Source organism: Cervus canadensis, chromosome 24 (genome assembly GCF_019320065.1).
Source record: "Cervus canadensis isolate Bull #8, Minnesota chromosome 24, ASM1932006v1, whole genome shotgun sequence".
Taxonomy (NCBI): domain Eukaryota; kingdom Metazoa; phylum Chordata; class Mammalia; order Artiodactyla; family Cervidae; genus Cervus; species Cervus canadensis.
In genome coordinates, this window is record NC_057409.1 from 32,921,967 (window position 1) to 32,949,637 (window position 27,671).

The window sequence follows — 27,671 nt, forward strand, 5'->3', positions numbered from 1 at the left end:
CATTATAGAAATGATTATAGCCATCATAGTAAAATAACTTAATGGGATTCCATTTTAGGAATGCATAATAATTAATTATCTGAGTTATTAGCACAATTAGCTTCAACTTGTATTTGTAACTATCATAAAGAATTTCAATTTTGTAAATTGTATTTCCCTTTAGATCTATGAGAATTGAAAAGTTAAAAATTAAAAGTATATTCAAATGCTAAATTTGAATAAAATAACTTTTTAATGAAGTGAACTATAATATTTTCATGCCATCTTCATAGGTTAGCATTCATTGCACTTAACCTAAAATTTTATTGAGAAAGAAATGTTCATTTAGGGAAATCAGCTGCATGGAGGACAGTACTATGAGGGAATACCATTGGTTCATTTCCTGAGCAATCACGTGCTCCCCTTTAATATGCATTTCTACATACATTTGACTTTTCAACGTCATTGAAAATTTGTTTCATCACTGCAATAACAGGTGTTTTTTTTGGCCACATTTTGTGGCTTATGGGATCTTAGTTCCCCAGTCAGGGCTTGAACCAGTCCCATGGTAGTGAAAACACAGAGGCCTAACAACTGGACTGCAGAAAACCTGCAATAACAGATTTTAACTGACTTTTATATATTAATAGTCATTTTAGCTAGTCAAACTAAAATATAATCTGTATTTCTCTGTAACAAAAGTGTAATAGTATTTTATTTCATTTTTCTCCTAAAAGTAAAAGAAAAATTACACATCTATACTGTTTCATTTGGCTTCACAAATAAAAGAAAACTCAGAATAAAAGTACTGTGAGTACAAATATTTTAATAAAGAAAAGTTTAGAAATATACACTATACTTTTATTATTTATAGATTAGTTCCTCTATCTTATATAGCCCTAATCTATTATATTATGTCTGTGAGAAATGAGACTAGAAAGAACATGAAACCCAAAGTCAACATAACATTGCACTTTTTAAAGGTAAGAAGTATCCCCAGAATAATACAAGCTTGATGGTAGAAAAATTTTAATTTAAAATATAATACTAGGAAAGTACTACTATATCAAGTAGAAGAAATCCCAGAGGAAAATGAATCATGACATAAAGGTCCTTTCTAAGCAGAAATGACGCATTCCAATGTGCTTCAGGGTTAAAGAAAAATTGAAAAATAAAAGAAATTATTATACAGGAGAATAGCCTAACATTTATTTTCTTAAATCAAATTTTGATTTTAGAACTGGTTTACTTCAAAACACTACTACCAAAAATGTAGGATTATAGTTCAAGAAGACATTAAGTGATTTATTTGACTATATACATATTTTCTGAATCTGTAAACAGTGGTATTTTCTCTGAAGCTGGCCTTCAAATCATGTTAGTTTTTTCACTGATATTTCAAAAGTAGTGGCATTTGAAATTCATTCCTACTTAAGAAATCCAGGGCCCTCCCTGAGCTGTTCATCCTGGTTTAGTTGACATAAAAAGTTAATAACATAACATGAATATGTTTTCTCCAGTCAGTCGGAATACATGTCAATGTGTAAACATCAGAATACCAAATAGAATAGCTTTCTGTGAAAGAGACAAATTATTAAAATAGGTTGACCTTTGAGGCTTAAGTTATGAAGAAAAGGAACAAAATGCTATGGAAGTAATAACATAGAGTACTCCCAGGTGGATCAGAGAAGTTTTTTCTGATGAAACATATGTGAGAGTTATGTATGGATTAACTGAGTTCATCGTATTCATTTTTTCATTTCCAATTCACTAATTAAGCAAGGCCAATTTCATTTTGCCACTATCTCTATGAAAATGTGACTCTGTAATATTTAAAATGACTTGTTGGTGATGGACAGGGAGGCCTGGTGTGCTGCAGTCCATGGAGTCGCAAGAGTTGGACACGACTGAGCAACTGAACTAAACTGACCTGTAACATTAAACAGGCATTTTTTAAAGACCAACTCATCTTGACTTAGTGGCATTCAAGATTGTTGACCATGTCTTCCATTTAGTTTTCCATGACATGCTGCTTTCTAAATTCAGTAGTCCTAGTCATCTATTTTTTTATGTTCTTCTTTCAAACTCATTTTGACTTACTCATTAAATGAGTAATTCAAGCCTTATTTCAAGGTCTTCCATTCTCATTCCTTCAAACATTTCCTCCATCCTTATTGCTTCTGTCATATATATGAAGATGGCAGTCTATTTAATCTGCCAGTCTACTCTTACCTCAGAACTCCATCTCTGTATTAGTGTGATGTCTCACAGGCACATGCAACTCACATGCATCACATCGATCACCTCCACCCAAACTTTGTCCTCATAAACTCACCACCTACCAACAATTCAATCTGAGATTTAACAGAGGACACTATGACAAAGAGCATCTATCTTTTGAAGAATAAGGGTATAGTTGTAACATCACCATCTAAAACGTGCTGATTATTCTATTGGTTATACACTCAATTCTATTGAACATCTTTTAAGTTATAACCAAATAGAAAACCATAACCCATTAAAGGGAAAGTATATATAAAAACTGCTCATCTCTTTTTCTTCTCTGTTTTTGACCTTAATTCTTATAATTGCACTAAAGATTTCTGGCAAAGGTTGAATAAGGCATAGTGAATATCTCAGAGATATTTATGAACTGTATTTATGATGTGATAGATATTTTGGTCTCCTCCACCCAGAAATATTTATAGAAAATAACAATATCAGTCAGTCACAAGCTGGGAGAATTCTAATTATTACTTTCATTTATCATTTAAATTACTGGAGAAAAGCACACAATGTGATGGATACTGTTTCCTCTTAGGAAGCTTAGAGTGTAAATTGTTTATTTTTTTCTTGAAGATCTTGCTCCAGCCAAATGAGTAATCTATTTCTCTATATAAAAGTGACATTTCTTACAATGCTATTGATTCTTGGCTATTAGATTAAAAAACAGAGTAGAGAATGATCAGAAGTCATACTGTCCACAAATGAACCCATTTCCAGTCAAACAGTATCAGAATTCAAAGACAAATCTCAACAGGTGTACAATACTCACAGGTCCAGGTTAGTAGTTAAAGATTATCTCAAATAAATATTCATATGTGATAGATGCTCTGTCTCAGGTCACTACACTGATGAGAGAAGATCCAGTCAGAGAAAGAGAACAGAGATAGCGAATAGGTGGAACATCTACTGAGAACATACCATGTTCTAAGAATAAGGCCATGCACTATTAGGGAGACCACTTCATTGAATCCTTACAGCCTGAGAAGTGCTTTCGTTCTATTGGTCTGTCCAGCTCATAGACCAATGTCCTGAGTACATATAATAAATGTTACTAAAGAAGTGGCTGCAAGCATGACTACCTGTGGCAATTTTCTCTTTTACTACACAATGCTAAATATTACAACAGGATTTCAAAACTAGTAATGGATAAAACACCCAGAGACACTATATGGAACACATGGGAATATGCTACAGCTTGAAGAACCAGAAACTGGTTAGCACTAATCACCATGAAGTCTAGCTGAGACAGGAACCTACACGATGTAGCTGAGACTTTGTTCAGCATCCATCCCTTTGAACAATTCCCAGGCTGTTTACATTCTAGGAGCTTCCCACCCTTTTATTATCAGCTATGTGGACTGATAATATCCCTATCTGGAGAAGGAAATGGCAACCCACTCCAGTATTCTTGCCTGGAAAATCCCATGGATGGGGAAGCCTGGTAGGCTTATCATTCGCCTTGTCACAATATTCAACTCTGGAATGACAATTAATCCAATCAGTCATTGAGGGTGGCACTTACCTAAACTTGCAGGAAAAATAACTTCCCTTCTTCAAGAGCCATGCAAGGCGACCCTCCCCTGAGTGGTGTTGTGAAAGAATATGAAGTCTAGAATCACTTCAGCCATTTTGCTCCCAGAAAAGGAAAGCTTGGAGCCTGAGGATAATGCTGACACAAAAGACAGAAAAACAGAGAGATAAGGTACTAAGTGATATTTTTAAACACTGAATCAGGCTTGACCTGGAGCCACTTCTACTTCTGATCTTCTCAGTTTATTGATCCAATAACTCCCTTTTCATCTTTCAACCAAATTATGCTGTATTTTTCAGTCACTTTCAATAAAGTATACAGGTAGCAGATGGGATCTCAGCTTGGTTCAGGTGATAAACAGTCTCCAAAATGGCCATCAGGAGGCTTATTTAATGAGCCCCAGTGCAGAGAGTGGTGAGATGAAAGTCGGAGGTAAGATTGGGGGAGCATTTCTAATCACCATGAGTTTGAGTGACTTTGCAGGGAGAACAATGGGTCCATATGTGAAAAAGGAAATTAGGTATAAAGCAATGTAGTTTTACTTTAAGATTACAAAAGTATATATATTTGAGACAAAACTTGTATACTTGAGATAAAACTTACTAAGTCAAGGTATTTATACACATTACATTATATCCTAGAATTATAAAATGTATATGATTATATATTTTTAAAGAAGTGAGTTGAAGGTTCCACTATTACTCCAACATGTATTCCAGTGGAATAAGAAAATAAATTCACTGCCAGTCAATAGCTAAATATATAATTAAGGTGTCTCTATATAACTAAAGTAAAAATATTTATTATTACATCAAGAAGTAATTAGTTTCTTGTCTAGTATCTTTATTTCTTAAAATGAAGCATGAATGTTGAAGGAAAATTAGTAGAAATAGGTCGTAGTTAAACTCTATAAGGTAATTTAACTACATAAATATATTGTATTCATAAGTATCTGATATAAATAGGAAAACTAAAAATGTCACTAATAATAAAGAATTCAAATTAAATAGGTAGGTACACAATGATCTATGTAACAATATAATTGTAGCTGTGCTATTTATAAAATGACAAAATTATTAAATGAAACATATTGATGTATTAATATTGATCATATATACAAACAAGGATGGGATAGGTAGTAAAAGGATATTCACATGTGTTAACTGCACAAAGTTTTAGACTGCACAAGTTTTAGAAAAGTCTCTATAATATGATCCTAACTGGAGATGTGGAGGTGGAAGAGGAAAGAAGATACGATTTTAAAGAATTTCTGAAAGAATAATAGTTACTTCATGCATTAATAATGTTTATCTATTTTGATATTTGAGGAGTAGATCAGGGAAGAGCATGTATCATTCTTAAAATAATAAATGTATTTCTATTTATTAAAAATGATACAAATAAATAAATGTAATTTCTAAACTTACACAGTTGTCAAATTTAAATGCATTGGTTGGCTGAAATGTTCATTCAGCTTTTTCTATAAGATGCTACAGAAAAACCCAAATGAACTTTTGAGTCAACTCAATAATTATGTAAAATTAAGTATCTGTCCTATAATTAAAAAGTGTCATTTTTATCATTAACTCCTTCCCCCTACTGAATAAGCAGTACTTATGTTTTACAATATTGTTGACAAATTTATATTGTCAATACCAATACTATAACTGTATGACCTTTGAAAATACAAGGTCAATAAGACACAGTTTTATGGAAGAGTAAGTTTTGCAGAGTGAAACAACCAGGGTATAATACAATCTTACCCAATATTTCTAAAACAGTTATAACACTAAAAAGAGAAAAATACAATATTTACAAATACATACACACACACATATATAAAAATATGTATATGTATGTATAAATATGTATATACACATGTATATACACATATACATATATATATATTTGGGCATCCGAGGTGGCACCAGTAGTAAAGAACCCGCTTGCCAATGCAGGAGATACAAGAGACTTGGGTTCGATCTCTGGGTGGGGAAGATCCCCTGGATGAGGGCATGGTAACCCACTACAGTATTCTCGCCTGGAGAATCCCATGGACAGAGAAGTCTGGAGTGCTATAGTCCAAAGGGTCACAAAGAGTCAGACATGACAGAAGTGACTTAGCACGCACGCATATATATCATTATAAAAAAGAAATACATTGTTCATGTATAAATCTCATTTTGACAGCAGCTAGTATTTTTGACACTGTATATCTGAAATAGATACCTCTAGTTCTATAATAATACCCTTTAATATAAATCTCCATTACAACTAATCTGTATAGTTCAGGTGAAATTAAAGGTCACGGTTATCAAGTATAAAGATCAATTTATGTTTACACAAATGAACATTTGTTGCTATAAATAGTCATGAATTCTGAAACATCCATGATACAAATGATATTTTGAAAGTGTGCCAGTGCTTAAATGCACTTTCTTGGATGGAAATAAGTATTTATTTAAGACTGCAGACCAAGGCTTAGGGCAAAAGATTGAGAAACAGTGAGCACCTTGCAGTGGATATGTCCAAATGGCCTCAACTTTTTGCTAAGATGGGCAAATGTGTGTCTCACTGATAGCTGAACACAAGGAAAGGGTGAAAGTAAAAGGGTGGTTTGCTGAGAGGCTCTTAGAGACATGTGCATCTTGAAAATTTCTATATGGACATTTTGCCAGGATTCAACCTCATTGGCCTATATCTTGGAGTTTTCATATACTCTCCATTTTTTCCCACTTTTCTACCTTGTTTTCTTACATCTTTACAGAATGTACAATTTTATCATCCAGCAGCAGCTTGCCATTTTTTTTAGTACTTCAAATTGCTTTGATTTTTGCTGGTTGTTTTAAATTACTTCTTTTACCAACTTCTACTGACTCGATATATCTTTTATCTTTAGTCTCCCTATTTCCACCTGATCTTCTTTATCTTTTCTAACATATATTTTGGTTTATAAGACATAGAAAAAATACACCTGTGATAGTCCTCACTTTTACACTGAAAAACATTCTTATTTTTAAACTTCCAGCTTAGCTTTTTCTATTTTCTACTGCTTCTTTTAGGCTTTTAATCTATTGATTCTTTTACTTTAGTACCTGTTCTATATGACCCTTTAATATTATGCATCTAGTACCAAGAGAGCAGAAAGGAGGGTTGATTTATATGTGGGGATTTCTTTAGGTTGCTTGTTATTTACAAACAGAAAAAAAAGGAGAGATATGTTTCCAGTCAAAGGAATGTGGCTAAGACATGAACATGTGAAAAGACTGAGTCTAGACCATAGTGGTATAGAGGCTAGGGGTAAAATAAGAGCTAGAAAAGTAGGTTGGAGCTAGACTGAGATGAGCCAAGCATATCTTGAGGGCTTGAAATATAATAAAATATTTTAAAGTAGAAATAAGATCTCAGAATCATTTTAGAAAGATTACTCTAATGGCAGTAAAGAGCATAACTTAAAGTTGGAGGAACAACTGGAGGCAGAGAGATCAGTAGGAGCAGGTTACAGGAGCCTAAGTGTCATCTGATGGACTGAGAAACGAATAGTGCACAACTCATTTTGGATACAGAATACAGACTTAAATGACTGATTGAATGTGATAGTAAGTGGTTAGGAGGACCAAACATTCACAGATCATCTTAGGCGATGACAACAGATGATAATGACGCAAACCAAAATAGGAGAAAGAAGGGAGTGAGGGTGGAGGGGAGGGGATAGTAGAAGATGGAACTGCCTTTGAAAACTATTAATTCCGAGGTGCTCACAAAACATGCAAGTTGAAATGTCTGATTTTATGAGGTACTCTGCTTCCCTGGTGGCTCAGGTGGTAAAGAATCTGCCTGCAATCGGGATACCTGGGTTTGATCCCTGGGCTGGGAAGATCCCCTGGCGAAGGGAAAGGCTACCCAGTATTCTGGCCTGGAGAATTCCATTGACTATACAGTCTATGGGGTCAGAGAGAGTCAGACACCACTGAGCAACTTTCACTTTCACTGAGTTAATAGCATTGTCTTGGGATAATGTCAGTAATTTTAAATTAAAGCTGAATTCAAAGTACAAGTATTGTCACCTGTGTTGGAGGTATACTCTAATAAAATTTTACTATTTACTCTTAGATTATAAAACACTGTTGATATAAAAATGTAATCATATAAAATGAACATGATAACTTCATCTTGGTCATGGCCACATAAAAAACTGCCAAAATTGGCTTAAGATTTAAATCTACTGTCACAAGGACTGATATTTATAGCTCATTCACCATATATCTATGAACAGCAAAGAAAAAATAAATTATGAGCTATCACTCCACGTGCATCAACTTTAGCATGAATTAAAGACAAAGTCTTGGCAAATTTAAGTAAAACACCCCAAGTAATGACAAAAATTACTGAAACCACTTAATACTTATACTTCATCACATCTTGTAATCCCTGATTATTTAAACTTAATTAGTATATGTGTGATTATGATATAGCTTGAAACGGTAAATATATTGCTAAAAAGAAAAGTATATTGATACTTGCCCTAAACCATCTTCCCTAACATTCTGTATTTCAAGGATTATACTTTTTTTGTAAACTTCCATTTCCCTTTCTATTACATAATAGGAAATACTATTAATAGCAGGCAGCTAAGCAAGAAAATAGAGTGAGAGAGAGTTTCCATATTTATTGGAAAATTATTGCATTGTCATTCCATGGAAATTTGACTTTCCTTATCATAATAATATACCCCAGAAAAGAGTTTAAGGCAAAAACTGAAGGACTAGATTTTTTCAAAAAGTGAAGCCACGTCCTAAGGAAGACAAGCATACTTTCATCTTTACCAACCTTAATTAATAAGTGGAATTTTATGCATTATTGTGCTACACATAATTGCTATATATAATTATAATATGTCCAACAATACCTTCTTGTAGGTCACTGTGGTTATTATTATGGGTCTAGATAATTAAAACAGAATGAAAAACTGTTATAGCCCCAGAAGGATAACTGTCGGTCTCTCTCTGAGTCTATGCAGCCCTGGAATTGAAAATGCTTTGTGCAACATGCATAACCAGTGAAAAGGTCTTTTCATAATTTTAGCTGTAAGTTGATTCAGAAAACAAATCGGAACACCTTCTGGAAGATGACAGCTGCTCAATATATCCAAAGTGCCTAAACAAGCTTAGTTTAAAGCTGAAGACAGATACAGGCAAGGGCACTAAAGACAATCTGAAATAAATTGAGAATCTGATCTCCTAATTAGATGACGTATTTATTTATGGAACATATCCAAAGAGATAAATGGGTCATAAAAATGTATGTTTACATTTACCATAAATTTATGTACCTCTTCCGTTTTAAAAATTTAGGCCGCAAATATTATCATTATTTAACGGAAAATAACTGAATACCTTAGTACTTTGATAGTAAACCACGAAACCAACAGAATTTATTTTTATACTACAGAAAATATTTTAAAATATTCTGTACACACCTTGTAAGTAATGATTACAAATATTTTTACTGCATATAATTATTACCCTTCTAAGAAGAATTTTCTTGATGTTTCAAGAGACTATAAGTTCTTTTCTTCTGATAATTCAAAGGTTAAATATATACTTTGCTCTAATATATTGCTTGTCTGTTTAGGGGATATAAACATCATGAAAATAACAAAATTCAGCTTATTGTAAATTGCTGTTTAGTTGCTAAGTCGTGTCTGACTCTTTTGTGACCCCATGGACTGAAGTCCACCAGGTTCCTCTGTCCATGGGATTTTCCAGGCAAGAATACTGGAGTAGGTAGTCATTTGCTTCTCTAGGGAATCTTCTCAACAGAGAAATCAAACCTGTGGTTCCTGAATCTTAGGCAGATTCTTTACCGCTAAGCCACCAGTGATCCTCTTTTTATAAATATACATTGTAAAATTCAAGTTAAATTTATAGTTATAAAAAGGATCTAATATTTAATTTGGAAATACATTTTAAAATATAGTAGTGATTCCTTATAAACATATATAATTGGTAGCCCAAAGAAGACCAGAAATACTGATCTATGCTAAAAAATTACATTTCTATGATGTCCTTTTTTTGTGTTAAAAGCTACTTAGTCACTTTTTATTTCTGGTGATGGTTCTATGGAAGTGCATGGGACAGTACTGACATGAAATTAACTACTTGACAGACAGCACATGCAGCTTTGTGAATTGTGTTCACAGTGGAGCCTAAGGGGTCCCATTCACCTCTAAGTCTACTTGCAAGTTTAATAAGCATCCCAAACTTAACATTACCAACCCCACATTCCAAACTTGGCCTTCCCTTAGCTTTGAAATTAATGGCCACTCTATCTTCATTTGATCTGACCAAAAACCCTGGAGTCATCCGTAATCCTTCTCTCTCTCAGCCTATACCCAGCCTATCCAAAAATCCTGCTCACTTTCTCATCAAAAACTAAAAATCTTACCACTTAGTCTCTATAACACTATCATCCTAGGCCAGAAAATCTTTATAACTCTCTTAAATTACTGAAATAGTTCCTAACCAGTCTGCCAGCTTCTACTCTTAACCTCCATTGACAGTCTAATTCCCACACAGTAGTCAGAACATCTTGTTGTTATATAATATAAGCCAAATTGCATAACTCTTCTCACAATCTTCTAATAGCTTTCCAACATTCTCAGAATAAAATTCACAGTCCTTTACTATGATCTGTGAGGACTTAAGTCTCACTCCCTCTGGTCCCCAAGTACCTAACTTCATTTTCTTCTCCTCTTCTATTAATCCAAGTTCACTTACTCTGTTTCCAGCAGACTCCTTGTTGGAACATTCTGGACATGCTACCAGAAATATATAGACCCATGCTAAAAAACTACATTTCTATGATGCCCATTGTTATGCATTAAAAACTACTTAGTCTCTTTTTATTTATTTCTGATGACTGCTTCTATGGAAGTTAATGGGATAGGACTTTGCATTTGTTCTTTCCTCAACTCTAATCTTCTTCTTTATCTGGTGTATGTCTCACTTCCTCACCCACTTCAGGTTTTTATTACATGTCAGCTTCTCAGAACAGTCCTGGTCCCTTGTGTTTAACCTCAAGTCACCCTCTGTTCCATGTCCTTCTGTCTGCTTTGTGTTTCTCTGTAGCACTTATGGTCATCAAAGATACAAGAGCATATGTGTGTTCACTATTGGTTTATTACTTGTTCCTTGCAACAAATATAAGCTGCTGGAAACAGACTTCTATGTACTTAGCTAATGATCCAGAGTAGTATCTGATAAATGCTAAATACATTTTTGTTGAATGAGTAAATGTGAAAGTACTTTCAGTCTCTCTTTTTAAAAAATGGTTCATTAATCTTATATATCCTAACACATCTATTTTCACAAAAATATTGTGCATTAGTTAGGGAAGTTAAAGGAGGACATCAGGCAAAGCTTGATGACAATTGGAAAACTCCCCAAGCAACACATGACTCAGAGATGCACGTGCCTTCTAGCACACAACTTGTCACTTTCAAAGTTTGCTGATTCCAACTATGAGGATGAAACTGGAGAGAGCAGAGAATCCTACTGGAAGACTTAAGAGATGACTCACTTCAGAAGGCTAGGATAGAATCTTCCAATGGGCCCAGGCAGGAGGAAACTGAACTGGTGAGTATTTAGCCAGTCTCTGCCATCTATAAATTAGGAAAACACCAAGATTTCATGCTCTTTTTCATTTTTTGGTAAATTTATTTATTTAATTGGAGGCTAATTACTTTATAAAATACTTCAAAATAATATATACTGCATGCCTGCTGAATTCCATGATGGAAATAAAGCATTAATAGAATGTTAGGATTGACAGTAACTGAAGGAATGAGGAGTAAAACACTAGTTACATATTTCAGGAACTGCCTACCGAAGGAGGTAACATCTGAACTGAGATTTTAGAGATAAGAATGAGCCAGACATGCACAAACTGGAGAAGTAAAAACTCAAATAGAGGGAAGACATAGTGTAAAGACCTGGGGGCAGAGATAAGTGTGGCAGGTTTGCAGAATAGGGAGAAGATTGGGTAGTTTAGGGTTCTGAACAAGGAAGCAGGGAGAGCATGTGGTCAATGCAACGAGAGGTGGACAGCAGTTCCAACCAGCAGAGTGCTGTAGGCCTCAGTAAGAAGTCTGGGATCTTACTTTAAAACAGGGGGAAGACATTATTGTACTGAAAGCAGTGAATCTTATCATCTGATTTATATTTTTAAAAGATAGGTTTAGCTAGCATGAAGTAAATGATTTAGTAGGCTTTTGCAATATTGTGAGATATGGCCATAGTAATAGAGAGAGAGAAGTGGGAAAATGTAAATATGTTTTGGAGGCAAAACCTATCAGACTTACTCTTGGGTTAATGGTGGGAATTGTGGGGTGAGAGAATGAGTAATTAAAATTACTTCTAGGCTTTTAGCTTGAGTAAGTTCATGTAAATCCACATTTTGCTTTTGCAAAATGAGGAAGATCAGGAGAGCCAGTTTTCTGAGGGAAAACAAGAGTTCTTTCTGAACATGATGATTTGGAGAAGCCTAGTAGGTGTTCAAGCTCCAGGGAGATGACAATGGTAGAGAGATCGCCAAGGGGATTATCTATCATTGTGTGATCAGCCGCTCAGTCATGTCTGACTCTTTGTGACCTCATGGAATGTAGCCCAACACACTCCTCTGTCCATGGGATTTTTCAGGTAAGAATACTGGAATGGGTTGCCATTTCCTACTCTGTGGAGAATACTTAAAGCCTGAGCTTGGAAGAGGCCACAGGAAAAAGTGTAAACTGTGAAAAGATGAAGCCAGAAGGCTGAGCCAGGGCAACTACTAGCCAGAAGTCTGGCAGAAGAGAAGCAGCCTGCTGACAAGACGCTGAGCAGGACAGCCTGGGACCCAGCAGGAAGCCCGGGCGCGTGCAGATAATGGAGTCAGGAGAGTAAACACAGGGGTGGTGAGTTGCATCAACTGCAGCTCAGAGGAGAAGAGTAAGCCACTGGTGGTGGGCATGGCAGCAGCCAATGACTGACAAGAGTCAGTTCCAGAGTACACAGAAGGGAGTTCCACTGAATGGGAAGACTGAGTAGGAGCTGTTGGTTCAATCAGCACGACTGCCAACATTTTTAAGGAAGTGAGCAGAGCAGCTTCTGGGGAAACAGCATAGGCTCAGTGGGGGCAGGGAGTAGGGTGGTTGGTCAAGGAAATAAATTTTTTTTTAAACTAACGGAAGTTAATATTCTAGGCTGATGGGAACCATCTTATAAAAGTAGGAGAAAGACAGCTATCTTAGAATTCAAAAACTCTGTTAACTAATCTGATTTAAAACCCTTCTGTTTCTTTAACCTATGAAACTGCACTCTATAAAAGTGAAAATTAGTAAGACATTAATAATTTTTAAATTATATGGAATTTAATGTGCATTTATTTTATTATGACCTTATTAGAAAAATCCAGCAAAAATACATTTTAATAAATCTGTTTTCCAGGTAAAGAATATATAATTAGCAAATTCTGCACTTAAAAACAATCTAATGAATTATTTTAATATTTAAGTTTAAACCAGTTATCCTAGGTTAAACTTGTCAGGGGAAAAAGTATCTTGGCCAAACTCATGGGTTATATAGTTGTAGGTTACTGACAAATTTGTATGCTTGATTGTAAAAATAGAAACTATTTCCTTGGTCTTTTTCTTTAATACAATGTATGGACTGATCCACTATTTTGTGGTTTGTTTTTGAGTTAACTAGACCTGATACGAATTCTTTCTTTGTGATTCACAAGGTTTCTGAGCCTCATCTGTGTATGTGTGAATGTGTATGTAAAAGAGACAGAGACAAAGAGAGAGACATAGAGGGGGAAACAGCTGAATCCTGGCATTTATAGATGCTTACTAAAATTGATTATTGTTATTATTGATATTCTTTCATTATCATTGTCATTACTATTATTGTTATTTTGATGAAGTTAAGAAACCTATACACCATAGAGGAAGAACTTTATTTATACTCATGGTAATTTAAAATCAAAATAAATTCATAGCTACCTATAAAACAAATTTTTTTTATTCTTCAAAGAAATACATAATTGAGTCAATGAACATTATCCTATTAAAGATCTCAATGTTTAAAAAACAGATCACGGCATCCAGTCCCATCACTTCATGGCAAATAGATGAGGAAACAATGGAAACAGTGACAGACTTTATTTTCTTGCACTCCAAAATCACTGCAGATGCTAACTGCAGCCATGAAATTAAAAGACACTTGTTCCTTGGAAGAAAAGCTATTATAAAGCTAGACAGTGTATTAGAAAGCAGAGACATCACTTTGCCGACAAAGGTCCACATAGTCAGAGCTATGGTTTTTCCAGTAGTTATGTATGGATGTGACAGTTGGACCATAAAGGAGGCTGAGCACTGAAGAATTGATCTTCAAACTGTGGTATTAGATAAGACTCTTGAGAGTCCCTGGGACAGCAAGGAGATCAAAACAGTCAATCCTAAAGGAAATCAACCCTGACTATTCACTGGAAAGATGGATGCTAAAGCTGAAGCTCCAATACTTTGGCCACCTTATGTAAAGAGCTGACTCACTGGGAAATAACCTAATACTGGGAAAGACTGAGGGCAGGATAAGAAAGGGGCAACAGAGGATGAGATGATTGGATGGCATCATCGACTCAATGGACATGAGTTTGAGCAAACTGGGAGATAGTAAAGGACAGGGAAGCCTGGAGTGCTGCAGTCCGTGGGGTCACAAAAGAGTTGGACATGACCGATGGACTGAGCAACATTAAAGACCTATAAAGTACCAAACTTCTGTGTGTATATAAGGACTGAAGGGAGTGTGGTTATTTGGTTTTAAAATTAAGAACAGAGAACATGAAATTATCTAAGCAACACTAGAAATTTACAGTTGAGTTTTTTATTATGGCTGGTTAAGGACTGGTGGTATACAATAAGGGTACAGAGAAAGCAGAAGAAGAAAATAAGGTGGGAGAGAGAAAAACAAACCTGGGACCAAAAAGAAATGGCTGTATCAGGAAGCAGAAAGTGAGACAAACTGAAAAGGAACAAACAGTCAAAGAAAAAAAAAAAAAAGGAGAGGGTTCCCAGGGAAATGAATTGTCCTAAAGTCACAGCTTAATTTTCCTTTGAGGTATGTTACTGTGAAAGATTAGTGATTATCATTTTCTACTCACAATTGATCTGTTTCCTCTTACTGTCTTAACTCATAATGCTAGAATCTTTTCTCCTAATGGGCTAACTAGTGAAGATTATGACAGAGAAATTATTCCCTGTGTTTCAGTAGTAGTTACCAGGGCAGCTGTCTTTCCAAAGACTGCAAATAAATCAGCTGAAATCTAGATTTTGCCTTTGACTAAGAGTCAAATGTTTCCCATGTTTTCTTTTCCTCGTTTTCATTTACTAAAAACTTCTCTCTTAACATTCATATAATCACTGGTCACTGTAGGCTGTGCTTACAGTACCTAGACTGTTCAGAGATCCCAGACTGTGTACCAGCAGACTGGCACAGGCTGTTCCTACCAGCTGAGGTCCAGGATCACAAAGCATCAAAGGAGTTTGTTACTCACCCTTCAAAAGCCTGTTGTGTTTGCTACTGTGAAATAATTAAAAATTAATCAAGGTGATGAAATATGAGTGTGATAAGCAGAACTGCTATCAATGAAAATTAAATTAATAATGTGGAAAAGTGAGGAGATCATCTGAGTGTCTCAAGCTCTTGTTTTAGATTACGGAAATTACAAAATTGAACTTGTTAATGATGCATTATTGGAAAGAAATATGATGTAGAATTCCAATCAACAGTCACTTAATCAAAGAAAAAGTCATGACCTTACATCAAAAGACTGGGATGTGAGTGCAGATGAACTGTTTTAAGTTGAAATAGACTACTTAAGGAATGAATGTATCATTATTATAGTTCTTTTTAATAATAAACTTTTTCAATTCATTAACCTACAGGTTTTGATCATGACAGATAAGATCATATCCACTGTACTCAGAAGCAGGGTACCATAGACAGCATTCTTGGTACATGCAAATAATCAAACAAATGGGTCTTAGAAAGTAAATTCCACATAAGGTCATCCAGAGCAAATGAAAACCTCATCACAGGTAAGTGTACGTTATTAGAGTTGGTTAACATTCTCTTCTGAGACATTTGTCCTCATTAAACATAACAGGGGCTTCCCTGGTGGCTCAGTTGGTAGACTCTGCAGTGTGCAGACCCAGGTTCCATCCCTGAGTGGGAGACATTCCCTGGAGAAAAAAAGGCAACCCACTCCACTCTTCTTGCTCGGAGAATCCCATGGACAGAGGAGCCTTGTGGGCTATAGTCCATGGAGCCACAAAGAGTCGGACACCACTGATTGACTAACACTTTCACTTTTCATTTTCTTTCAAACATAACAGGAGTTATTATGACAAACATGTTTATCAAGTATTTTTGTACAAATCCTAGAGTTCTTAAAGGTCAATAATAAACTTGGGATTATATGAACAAATGCAAGAAAACAATATTACTTACCTAAACTGTAATCAAAATGATACATCTATGATTATTTACAAAAGTTGACCACTTAGTAAGAAATTAATCTAGCATAGAAATCTATGATAGGCTGTATATTTACTGATTCTTCACAGAAATATTTTTCTCAAACACTGAATAAAAGCAGTATAAATTTTACAAGATTTTAAACATTTGCTATAAATGTAAATATGCAGATTCATAAAACAGTACATTTTAATAAATACCAAATAATAAGCTTCACTTGCACACTGATGTGATTATGGTTTGCAAAACCATGATCCTCAAAAGAAAACAAAACAATGTGTTAATGAGGAAAAAAAGTACACTGGTAAAATTTTAAGTAAAATAATCAAATGAAATGCACAGTTGCTAAGATCCTATTTTTTAAATAAATTCTACAAACGTCTCTAAAAACAACGTGTGCTTCGTTTTAACCAAGAACTGCAACCTCTGCATTAAATATGCACAGTCGTGCACTTAGGCTGTACTGCCACCAAGTGCCTAAACCAATTAGTATTGAGGTTCTTGCAGCAGCTTTAAGCAGATTCTTTCAATGTTATAAGTAGTAATTTCAGATACAGGCTAAGAGCAAACCACTTTGATCATAAACAGCTATAAGAGCATCAAAATTTAGACATAACAATAAAACCTCAAGAATCCTACCAGCTCACTGGAAGTTCGTGAAGTCTGAATATGTTATTCAGCTTGTAGTCAAATTTTGCTGGACCAAGATTCTCTTTGCCTAAACCCAGGTTTGGATTTGGCTGCATATGTGTAGGAAATTCTGAATCCTAGAGAAAAAATAAAGCAAGGACTCTGTGTAAAATAGACAACTCATTGTACACATTGATACAGTCTTATTTAATATTTAAAACAAATGCTACTATTAAATCGATCATTCTTGATTTTAGTTTTGAGAAAATATGCAATAAATATAAAATTTTAAATAGGCATATATCTAATTGCATAAATCTAAACTGCATGTTACATGGTAAAAATTACTTGCAAACATCCCTTCACTGAATTAAAATGAAACACAATATAGCATTTCTTATATATTATTGGTCTATAGTCCTTTTCCAATAAGTTTCCATCCCCAACAGTATTATTTTTGTATCCCTTTTGTTCTCTATAGATGGGGAACTGAACATATTTTAACTGGATAACAAAATAACAACATTCACTAACAATTATGGTTTTCTTTACATCTGAGGACACTGGGATAATTTAAAGCAACTTACTAAAGATAAAAGATCTGTCATAATCATTTTAAATTTCATATACATTAGAATCCACATCTGCCATGTATTGATCACTTCCCTCCAAAATGATGAAAAAGATAATTTTCAGCCTCTGAGAAAGCAGTCTCTCTTCAGTGGAAAGAAGATATCCTATGAATAGCACTTGAAAGTAAAGTGTTAGTCATTCAGTCATGTCTGACTCTTTGCGACCCCATGGACTATAGCCCACAGGCTCCTCTGTCCATGGAATTCTTCAGAAAAGAATACTGGAGAGGTTTGCCATTTCCTTCTCTCCAAGGGATCTTCCTGACCCAGGAATTGAACCTGGGTCTTCTGCACTGTAGGCAGACTTTTTACCAACTGAGCCACCAGATGGATGGATCAATTGTTCAACTCTACAGAAAAAAGGGACTGATCAGTCCTTAACACCTAAAAATTGACTTTAAAAGAGGGAGACATATTAGTTGTTTGCACATTCATTCATTTATTCAAAAGGTATTTTGGAGTACTACTTTATCCCAAACACTATTCTAGGTATGGGGAATCCATTAATGAACAAAGCAGATAAAAACACTTGCCCTGTGAAGGTTACATTGTAACAGATAATTTAATATATCCTCAGAGTTTGGAAAATTAGAGACAGTTTTAAGAAATGAACTATCTTTCTGATCATGAAAGCAATATATTAATATATTCTTTTAGAAATTTTATGCATTTTATAATACTACAAAGAAAAAAATTAAGCTTTTTTTTACTACCAGATTAATTACTATTAGATTCCCTGGTAGCTCTGAGAATCTTTCTGAGTGATAATAATTAGTGTTATCACTTTGGTTTACCAACCTGTCTGTCTCTGTATCTCAGTTTTTACAAAATTACAACCATGCTCTACTATTCACTCTCCATCTTTCATTTAACATTACTGCATTTTCACAGTAGTCTATTTTGAAAGAACGCAAACACCACATTTTACTTAAAATAAGCTATATTTGTTTCCCATATGATTATCAATGCTATGAACGTGGTTTTCTATCTATTAATCTCCACTTTACTGATTACATCCTTAAAGCACAGTTTAGAAGTGTAAGTAAATAATCATTCAAAGAAAATATATTTTTTTAAAAACATGATACCCTTTCACAGATTTCTCTTTATAATTATTGCATGAATTCATACCCCTGCCAGTTATATAATAAAATATACAATGCACCGCACATCTTTGTTATGGACCCACTCACACAAGTATTTATTTCTTTGGGAAATATTTATTATTGTCTATGTAAGGACAGGCATTGGCTTCAGATCTTACAATATATCACTGATCAAAACAGACAAAATTGCCTCCCTTGTGGAGACTGCATTCAATCATGATGACACCATGAACAATAAAATAATAAATATATAAATTATAAGGTAGAAAATCTGAAAAAATGTTGCTAATTCAAATATAAAACTATTTCATTGGTATTTCACCAATTGATTAGATTGATTATTTTTATATTTCTTTTTGTACTTCATTTTTCCTCAAATGTGTGTATATGCCTTCTGCCCATTTCCCTATTATTGTGATGGTACTTCATTTTAATAATTTTGACTGGGTTGGAAATGGAGGAAAGGTAAATTATTATGTTGGGAAATACAGCAAGGTGATGGGAATCTGGTCTTAGTATAATTTTTTGACTACATGGAAATATCTAGAACCAGAAACTTATTATTTACAGCAATTTGTATAAGCACTGTTAAATCATTAGTAAAACTAATACAATGAGGCATTTAAGCAACCTAATCAACTAATTTTAATAAAACCTAATCAACTACAACCTGTTTGATAAAGCTGAGAAGAATATAGGGAAAGATTTACAAGAGCAGTGAAGGCATAATAACAGCAACCCTGTCTCAATATAGATATGGAGAATCCCAGGGACGGAGGAGCCTGGTGGGCTGCCATCTATGGGGTCGCACAGTCGGACACGACTGCAGGGACAGCAGCAGCAGCAGCAGAGGCAAAACATAAGATATGTTATAACCCAGGCTGTATACTGAAACATTCCAGGAGGCAATAACAGGCAGGAGACAACCAATTAGCAGGCAGGATCAGAGAGGTAAATGCAGGCTATATAAATAAGGACAATGCATAGAGGATAGACAAATGAAAATAAATCTTAAAGCTATTTGAAATTATATGACTATTGTCCTTCCTTTGTATTGACAAGGTACAACTGGAGGGCAAAGCTAAACTCTCAGTAATGGGCCTTGATAGGTCAGTGGTTCTCAATTCAGTACATGTGGAAATCACCATGTAGCTTTTTAAAAAATACCAATATCACCAACCCTTACTCCAGCCCAATTAAGTAATAATGCCTGAAAGTGAGGCTCTGACATTGGTATCTATTTTATGTTAAAGCTCTCCATGTGGAAAAAAAGTAGTGATTGATAATTGTGACTTTTCCTCACAATTCAGTTTCACCACATACTAGTATGTGAATTTACTCAAGCTACTCACCAAGCTTTCTAAGCTGTATTTTCCCACATGTAAAATACAACCCAAATCATACTGAATTCATTGACTGTTTTGAGGATTAAGTGAGATAATCTCTGTAGAGCACCCATCACATGCTTGGTATCTAATAAATCTGAGAGGGTAACAGGCAGGAAGGTCAGGGGTCTCCAAACAGAGGAAATAGGCTGCAAGCGCCAGATATTTTTATCTCTCTTAAGTGGCAGGAGGAAACAAACCAGCGATATGTTTTTCCTTCTCTATACAAATTTAAAAGGCGGTTTCTCTTAAAATGCTGTGTTGCCATGACACCTGATTTCACCTGAAGCTAACTACTCTCAAACCTTGAGTTAACAAATACATTTCTTTTTCTTATGGAAATATTTGTTTTAAGATATGTTAATATACCCCAGACTCTAAGTTCAGCCAAATGGCCCAACCTACTTACTCAGGTATTGTTCCCCTAATCTATGTAAACAAAACTATTTGTTTGGTAATCTGCCCTTCTACAAGATTCAAGTCAATCGTTTTATGGCCAGGGATGAATTATCTGGTGCCATTCTAAATTCTAAGACATTCCTTTCTTTTCATTAACGGACTGTGAGTGACTATATAACTTACAGCTAAAGACTAGGAGTGGGGTATTCTTTCTGCCCCCCTTCTGATGCCTATGTCAGAAGCTTTCTCTATCTCCTTTATACTTTAATAAAACTTTATTACACAAAAGCTCTGAGCGATCCAGCCTCATCTCTGGCCCCAGATTGAATTTGTCTCCTCCGGAGGCCAAGAATCCTGGCGTCTTATCGTTCAGCTACAACCTTTCAAATCCTTAATAAACATCAGCTGTTTCTGTGTTTATTTGTATTATTGCTGCAATTAGTGGCACATGTTAGTCTCAACTGGCGAGTAAATTCATTGAGTCATTTCATACCTTACTTATTTATTATAAAATACTTTCTCTTAATCAAATCCCAGGTTTCATTTCTTCTGGCATGCTGATCACAGAACAGTTTCCTATGCTCCAACCTGTCAGAATTCAGCCCCATATCTGGTTAATTGATGGCTCTCTCTCTTTGTCCCAGGATCAATAATAATGGAGTGCTCTTGCTTCACTGACCAGCCAGTTGATATTATTGCAGCCTTGCTGCTTATATTCACAGGATGAAAGACCAGATGGGTAACTTTCTCTCCATTTCAGTGATATACCAGTTAGGTATCCCCTGTATCTATCCTGACTGGGAAGCCAATTATCTATCTGGCCTCCTTCCACATGAGTCTCTTGGGTACCAAGGCTCCATATCTATGCCATTTAACTTCTGTCTGCTTCTCTGTCTTGTTTATTGCTTTCCATTGAGCTGACATTCATGAGAATAAGCCACAACAATCTTGAATCTGAAGCTCAAAATTATTCACTCAGGCATTCACTTAAAACGTTTGAGTGTTTACTTCATCTCGGGCATTAGTTTAATTTTACCAGACCACAAATATAAGTGGAATACACTCCTTCCCTTGCAAGGACTCAGTTTCAAGAAGGAATAGTATAAATGAAAAGGACAGCTAGAGTAGAGATATGTAGACGATATTAAGGCGAAGAAATATGCAAAAAACTATAGGAATGAAGTAGATAAAGTTATCATATTGCATATATTGTGATTTACATTGATAGACAATAGAGATAGATAGGTAATGCATATAAAGCTAAATGGGAAAAGGGAACTATAAAGAGAACATATTACTGTAAATGTACTACAATTATAAAAGCAGTAATGTTCATATATGCAAGTAATGAACAGAAGGTATAAAAGAAAAACATTTCATTAAATCTAGCAACAATAAAACACACAATACCTCGTAGAACACTAATATGAAACTCAGTAAATCTCAAGAAAAACATACTTTATTCAGAGATATAAAACAGGAATTGATTTAATATAAATATCCCATGGACTCAAGAAGTCTATTAACAAAGTTCTTGAGAAGTTTGATTTAAATATTTAATACATTTCGAATAAAAACTTCACTGTGAATTTTGAGGAGCCTTAGAAAATTATTCTAAAATTAATCTGGAATAACAAATCAGACAAAATTGTTTTGACATTTATAATATCTCCATTTTACACTTGAGAAGAAACACTCATAGTAATTAATCCAAATACAAGCAGCCAGTCTAAGTCTCAGTTCAGTTCAGTCACTCAGTTGTCTGACTCTTTGCAGCCCCATGGACTGCAGCACTCCAGGCTTCCCTGTCCACACCAACTCCCGGAGCTTGATCAAACTCACGTCCATCGAGTCAGTGATGCCATCCAACCATCTCATCCTCTGTTGTCCCCTTTCTTTCTACCTTCACTCTTTCCCAGCATCAGGGTCTTTTCAAATGCGTCAGCTCTTTCTATCAGGTGGCCAAAGTATTGGAGTTTCAGCTTCAGCATCAGTCCTTCCAATGAATATTCAGGACTGATTTCCTTCAGGATGGACTGGTTGGATCTCCTTGCTGTCCAAGGGACTCTCAAGGGTCTTCTCCAAAACCACAGTTCAAAAGCATCAATTCTTTAGTGCTCAATTTCCTTTATAGTCCAACTCTCACATCCATATGTGACTATTGGGAAAATGATAGCCTTGACTAGACGGACCTTTGTTGGCAAAGTAATGTCTCTACTTTTTAATATGCTATCTAAGTTGGTTATAACTTTTCTTCCAAGCAGCAAGCATCTTTTAATTTCATGGCTGTGGTCACCATCTGCAGTGATTCTGGAGCCCCCCAAAATAAAGACTATCACTGTTTCCATTGCTTCCCCATCTATTTGCCATGAAATGATGGAACGAGATGCCATGATCTTAGTTTTCTGAATGTTGAGCTTTAAGCCAAATTTTTCACTCTTCTCTTTCACTTTCATCAAGAGGCTCTTTAGTTCTTCTTCACTTTCTACCATAAGGGTAATATCATCTGCATATCTGAGGTTATTGATGTCTCTACTGACAATCTTAATTTGAGCTTGTGCTTCATCCATTCCAGCATTTTTCATTATATACTCTGCATATAAGTTAAATAAGCAGTGTGACAATATACAGCCTTGACATACTCCTTTCCGGATTTGGAACCAGTCTGTTTTTCCATGTCCAGTTCTAACTGTTGCTTCTTGACCTGCATGCAGATTTCTCAGGAGGCATGTCAGGTGGTCTGGTATTCCCAAATCTTGAAGAATTTTCCACACTTTGTTGTGATCTACACAGTCAAAGGCTTTGGCATAGTCAATAAAGCAGAAGTAGACAATTTTCTGGAACTCTCTTGCTTTTTTGATGATCCAACAGATGTTGGCGATTTGATCTCTGGTTCCCCTGCCTTTTCTAAATCCAGCTTGAACATCTGTAAGTTCACGATTCATGGACCACTGAAGCCTGGCCTGGTGAATTTTGAGCAATACTTTGTGAGCATGTGAAATGCGTGTAATTGTGTGGTAGTTTGACCATTCTTTGGTAGTTTGAGCATTCTTTGGCATCTGAACTTTGTCAGTCCTGTGGCTACTGCTGAGTTTTTCAAATTTGCTGGCATATTGACTGCAGCACTTTCACAGCATCATCTTTTAGGATTTGAAATAACTCAACTGGAATTCCATCACCTCTACTAGCTTTGTTCATAGTGATGCTTCCTAATGCCCACTTGACTTCACATTCAAGGATGTCTGGCTCTAGGTGAGTGATCACACCATCGTGATTATCTGGGTCATGAAGATATTTTTTGTATAGTTCTTCTGTGTATTCTTGCCACCTCTTCTTAATATCTTCTGCTTCTGTTATGTCCATACCATTTCTGTCCTTTATTGTGCCCATTTTTGCATGACAATTTCTCTTGGTATCTCTAATTTTCTTGAGGAGGTCTCTAGTCTTCCCCATTCTATTGTTTTCCTTTATTTGTTTGCATTGATCACTGAGAAAGGCTTTCTTATCTCTCCTTGCTACTCTTTGGAACTCTGCATTCAAATGAGTATATATCGTTCCTTTTCTCCTTTGCCTTTAGCTTCTCTTCTTTTCCATAGCTATTTGCAAGGCCTCCTCAGAAAACCATTTTGCCTTTGTGCATTTCTTTTTCATGGGAATGATCTTGATCACTGCCTCCTGTACAAGGTCACAAACCTCCGTTCATAGTTCATCAGGCACTCTGTCTATCAGATCTAATCCCTTGAATCTATTTCTCACTTCCACTGTATAATCTTAAGGAATTTGATTTATGTCATACCTGAATGGTTAGTGGTTTTCCCTACTTTCTTCAAGTTAAGTCTGAATTTTGCCATAACGAGTTCATGATCTGAGCCACAGTCAGCTACCAGTCTTGTCTTTGCTGACTATATAGAGCTTCTCCATCTTTGGCTGTAAAGAATATAATCAATCTGATTTTGGTATTGACCATACTGTGATGTCCATGTGTAGAGTTTTCTCTTGTGTTGTTGGAAGAGGGTGTTTGCTATGACCAGTGCCTTCTCTTGGCAGAACTCTATTAGCCTTTGCCCTGCTTCATTCTGTACTCCAAGGCCAAATTTGCCTGTTACTCCATTTCTTGATGCCCTACTTTTGCATTCCAGTCCCCTATAATGAAAAGGACATCTTTGGGGGGTGTTAGTTCTAGAAGGTCTTATAGGTCTTCATAGAACTATTCAACTTCAGCTTCTTCAGCATTACTGGTCAGAGCATAGACCTGGATTACTGTGATAATGAGTGGTTAGCCTTGGAAATGAACAGAGATCTTTTTGCCATTTTTGAGATTGCATCCAAATACTGCATTTTGGACTCTCTTGTTGACTATGATGGCTACTTCATTTCTTCTAAGGTATTCTTGCCCACAGTAGATATAATGGTCTAAGTCTAAATGTCTCCAAATCTAACAAGTTTTCAACTATTACAAAATGATGACTAAGAAAGAATGGAATATTTCTTTAATCATTCAATTACCAAATTGAATAAAGATATGTTTCTTAATGTAATAATGAAAACTGTTGGATAAGATATGGAAAACATTTCTTCACTTGGGGTGACTATAAACTAACTTGACATTTTCAAAGAAATATCAATCAAAATAAAAACTGACTTGGCAATTCCACATTTAGGAATTTCTCTTATGGATAATCTCTCAATGTTTCACCAAATTATATACACAAGCTTTCTTTTTCATGTGTTTTTTTTTTTTGTGGTTTGTTTTTATTTTCTAATATGCTGCATTTCTTACAATTTTAGATATTAAGGACAACTCAATTGTGCATCAATACCTTGATTTATTGTAAAAATTATGGTTCTATTCTGCTATCCCACCTTTAAGTAGACTGAAGTACATCCAGACTGTTATAACCCTAGGGCCCAGTTGTTAAAATACTGAAAAATATCTGTACTACTTGGAAAACAGCCGATATCCAAAGCATATACTCTATATTCCTCTTACACCCACACTCTATCTCCTTCTTTGGGTACATCCCCTGACCCAATTTATTTATAATATTGTCCTAATTACAGTGATTTTTGCCACACGTGGGGCTCCAGGACCATTCTCCCATCCTACATCCAGCATCTATTCTGATTCGTCAGTTCTCATGCTTTAATGTGGACTTGTCAAACACTTTGAATATCACTCTAAATTTATATGTACTTATGCAAAATTAACTCTATATTACTAACTTGAAAATGTATAGAATGGCATATTAAAATCATTCCATTTTTATAAAATAAACAAAGGATCTACACAGGTAAGGGCTAATGTATTGTGACACATTTTTTTAGAGAGAGAGAACAAGAATCTTAACAGTGGTCATGGGGAGGAGATCAAGATGAAAGAGCAGGGAAATGTGGAGCTCACCAACCCCCATGCATGCACACAGGCTGAGCCGCTCCAGTCTTGTCCAACTCTGTGCGACCCTATGGACAGCAGCCCACCAGCTCCTCCGTCCACAGGATTCTCTAGGCAAGAATAATGGAGTGGGTTGCCATTTCCTTCTCTAATGCATGAAAGTGAAGTGAAAGTGACGTCGCTCAGTCATGTCTGACTCTTAGCGACCTCCCAGGCTCCTCCATCCATGGGATTTTCCAGGCAAGAGTACTGCAGTGGGGTACCATTGCCTTCTCCAACCCACATGAACACATCCAAAATTCAACAGTGTGGAACAATTCTCACTGAAAACAGAGGCCGGAAGAAGACCCACAAGTAGGCAGGCAGGAAGGGAAGAGAAGCAATGAAACTGGCACTGAGCTCCTAGGAGGGGACACAGAGGAGGATGGGATGACACGGGCTGGACAATCCTCCCTAGGGGGTGGGCGGTTGAATCCCCTTCTTGGGTGTGTGACACCAAGGTCGCTTAGCTGGTTTGAAAACCAGTGGGGCTGACCATGAAGCTGTAAGAAAGCTAGACTCTGCTTGTGAAGAGTGTACACATGCTTGCTCAGCCCCAAAACAAGGCCAAGGAAGCAGACTGAAACTACCCAGTGGTCAGCTTCCCACAACTGTCCCAGCAAGCTTGGTGGAAATCTAAATTTCCATAGTCACCACGGAAAACATTTTGGGGAGGTTCCTTGAAAAATTGAAAGTAGAACAACCATATGATCTAGAATTTCTTTGAAAATAAAAATATTAAAAAAAGATACCCACACTCCCATGTTTATAATAGCATTATTTACAATAGTCAAGATATGAAAACAACTTAATTGTCCAGCAACAGATGAATGAATAAAGAATATGTGGTAGGCTTCCTTGGTGGCGCAGATGGTAAAGAATCTGTCTGCAATGCAAGAGACCTGGGTTCAATCCCTGGTTTGGGAAGATCCCCTGGAGAACTGAATGCAATCCTACTCAAAGTATTCTTACGTGGAGAGTTCCATGGATTGAGGAACCTGGCAGGCAATAGTCCATGGGATTACAAAGAGTCAATCAGACACAACTGAGTGATTAACAATGGAACATTGCTTGATCATAAAGAAGAATGAACTATTTCCATAAAAATAAATGACATATTTGAAACAACATAGATGGACCCAGATGTTATGCTTAGTGAAATAAGTCAGATAGGTAAAGAAATGTACTCTATTATCATTTCTATGTGGAATCCAAAAATTAAAACATGAATATGGTAAAACAGAAACAGATTCACATATACAGAACAAACTAGTGGTTGCCAGTGGGGAGAGGAAAAGGTAGAAGGGAAAGACAAGGGTTGAAAATTAAGAGACATAAACAGTATAAAATAAATAAGCTATAAAGATATATTGTAAAGTATAGAGAATATAGCCAATATTTTATAATAACTTTAAATGGAGTATAATATATAAAAGTATTTAATCACTGCTATGTACCTGAAACCAATATAATATTGCAAATGAACTAGATTTCAATAAAAATATTAAAATTCTGAAGCAGGGGAGGTAGCTGTGAATGTTCACAGCAGCACTATTTATAAGACGTGGAAGCTAAGACATGGCTGCTGTTGCTGTTGTTCAGTCACTAAACTGTTTGTCTCTTTGCGACCCCATGGACCGTAGCCCAACAGGCTCCTCTGCCCATGGGATTTCCCAGGCAAGAACACTGGAGCGGGTTGACATTTCCTTGCTAAGAC

General features: G+C 35.7%; 1 protein-coding gene across 1 annotated transcript in view; it reads right to left on the bottom strand.

Moving 5' to 3' along the window:
• SPAG16 (sperm associated antigen 16) overlaps positions 1–27,671 on the bottom strand; it is a 964,274-nt gene that overhangs the window by 788,486 nt on the left and 148,117 nt on the right. Inside the window, exon 10 of the mRNA XM_043445512.1 lies at positions 17,011–17,138. Within this exon, the coding sequence (XP_043301447.1) occupies positions 17,011–17,138 (128 nt within the window). The remainder of the gene's footprint in view (positions 1–17,010; positions 17,139–27,671) is intronic.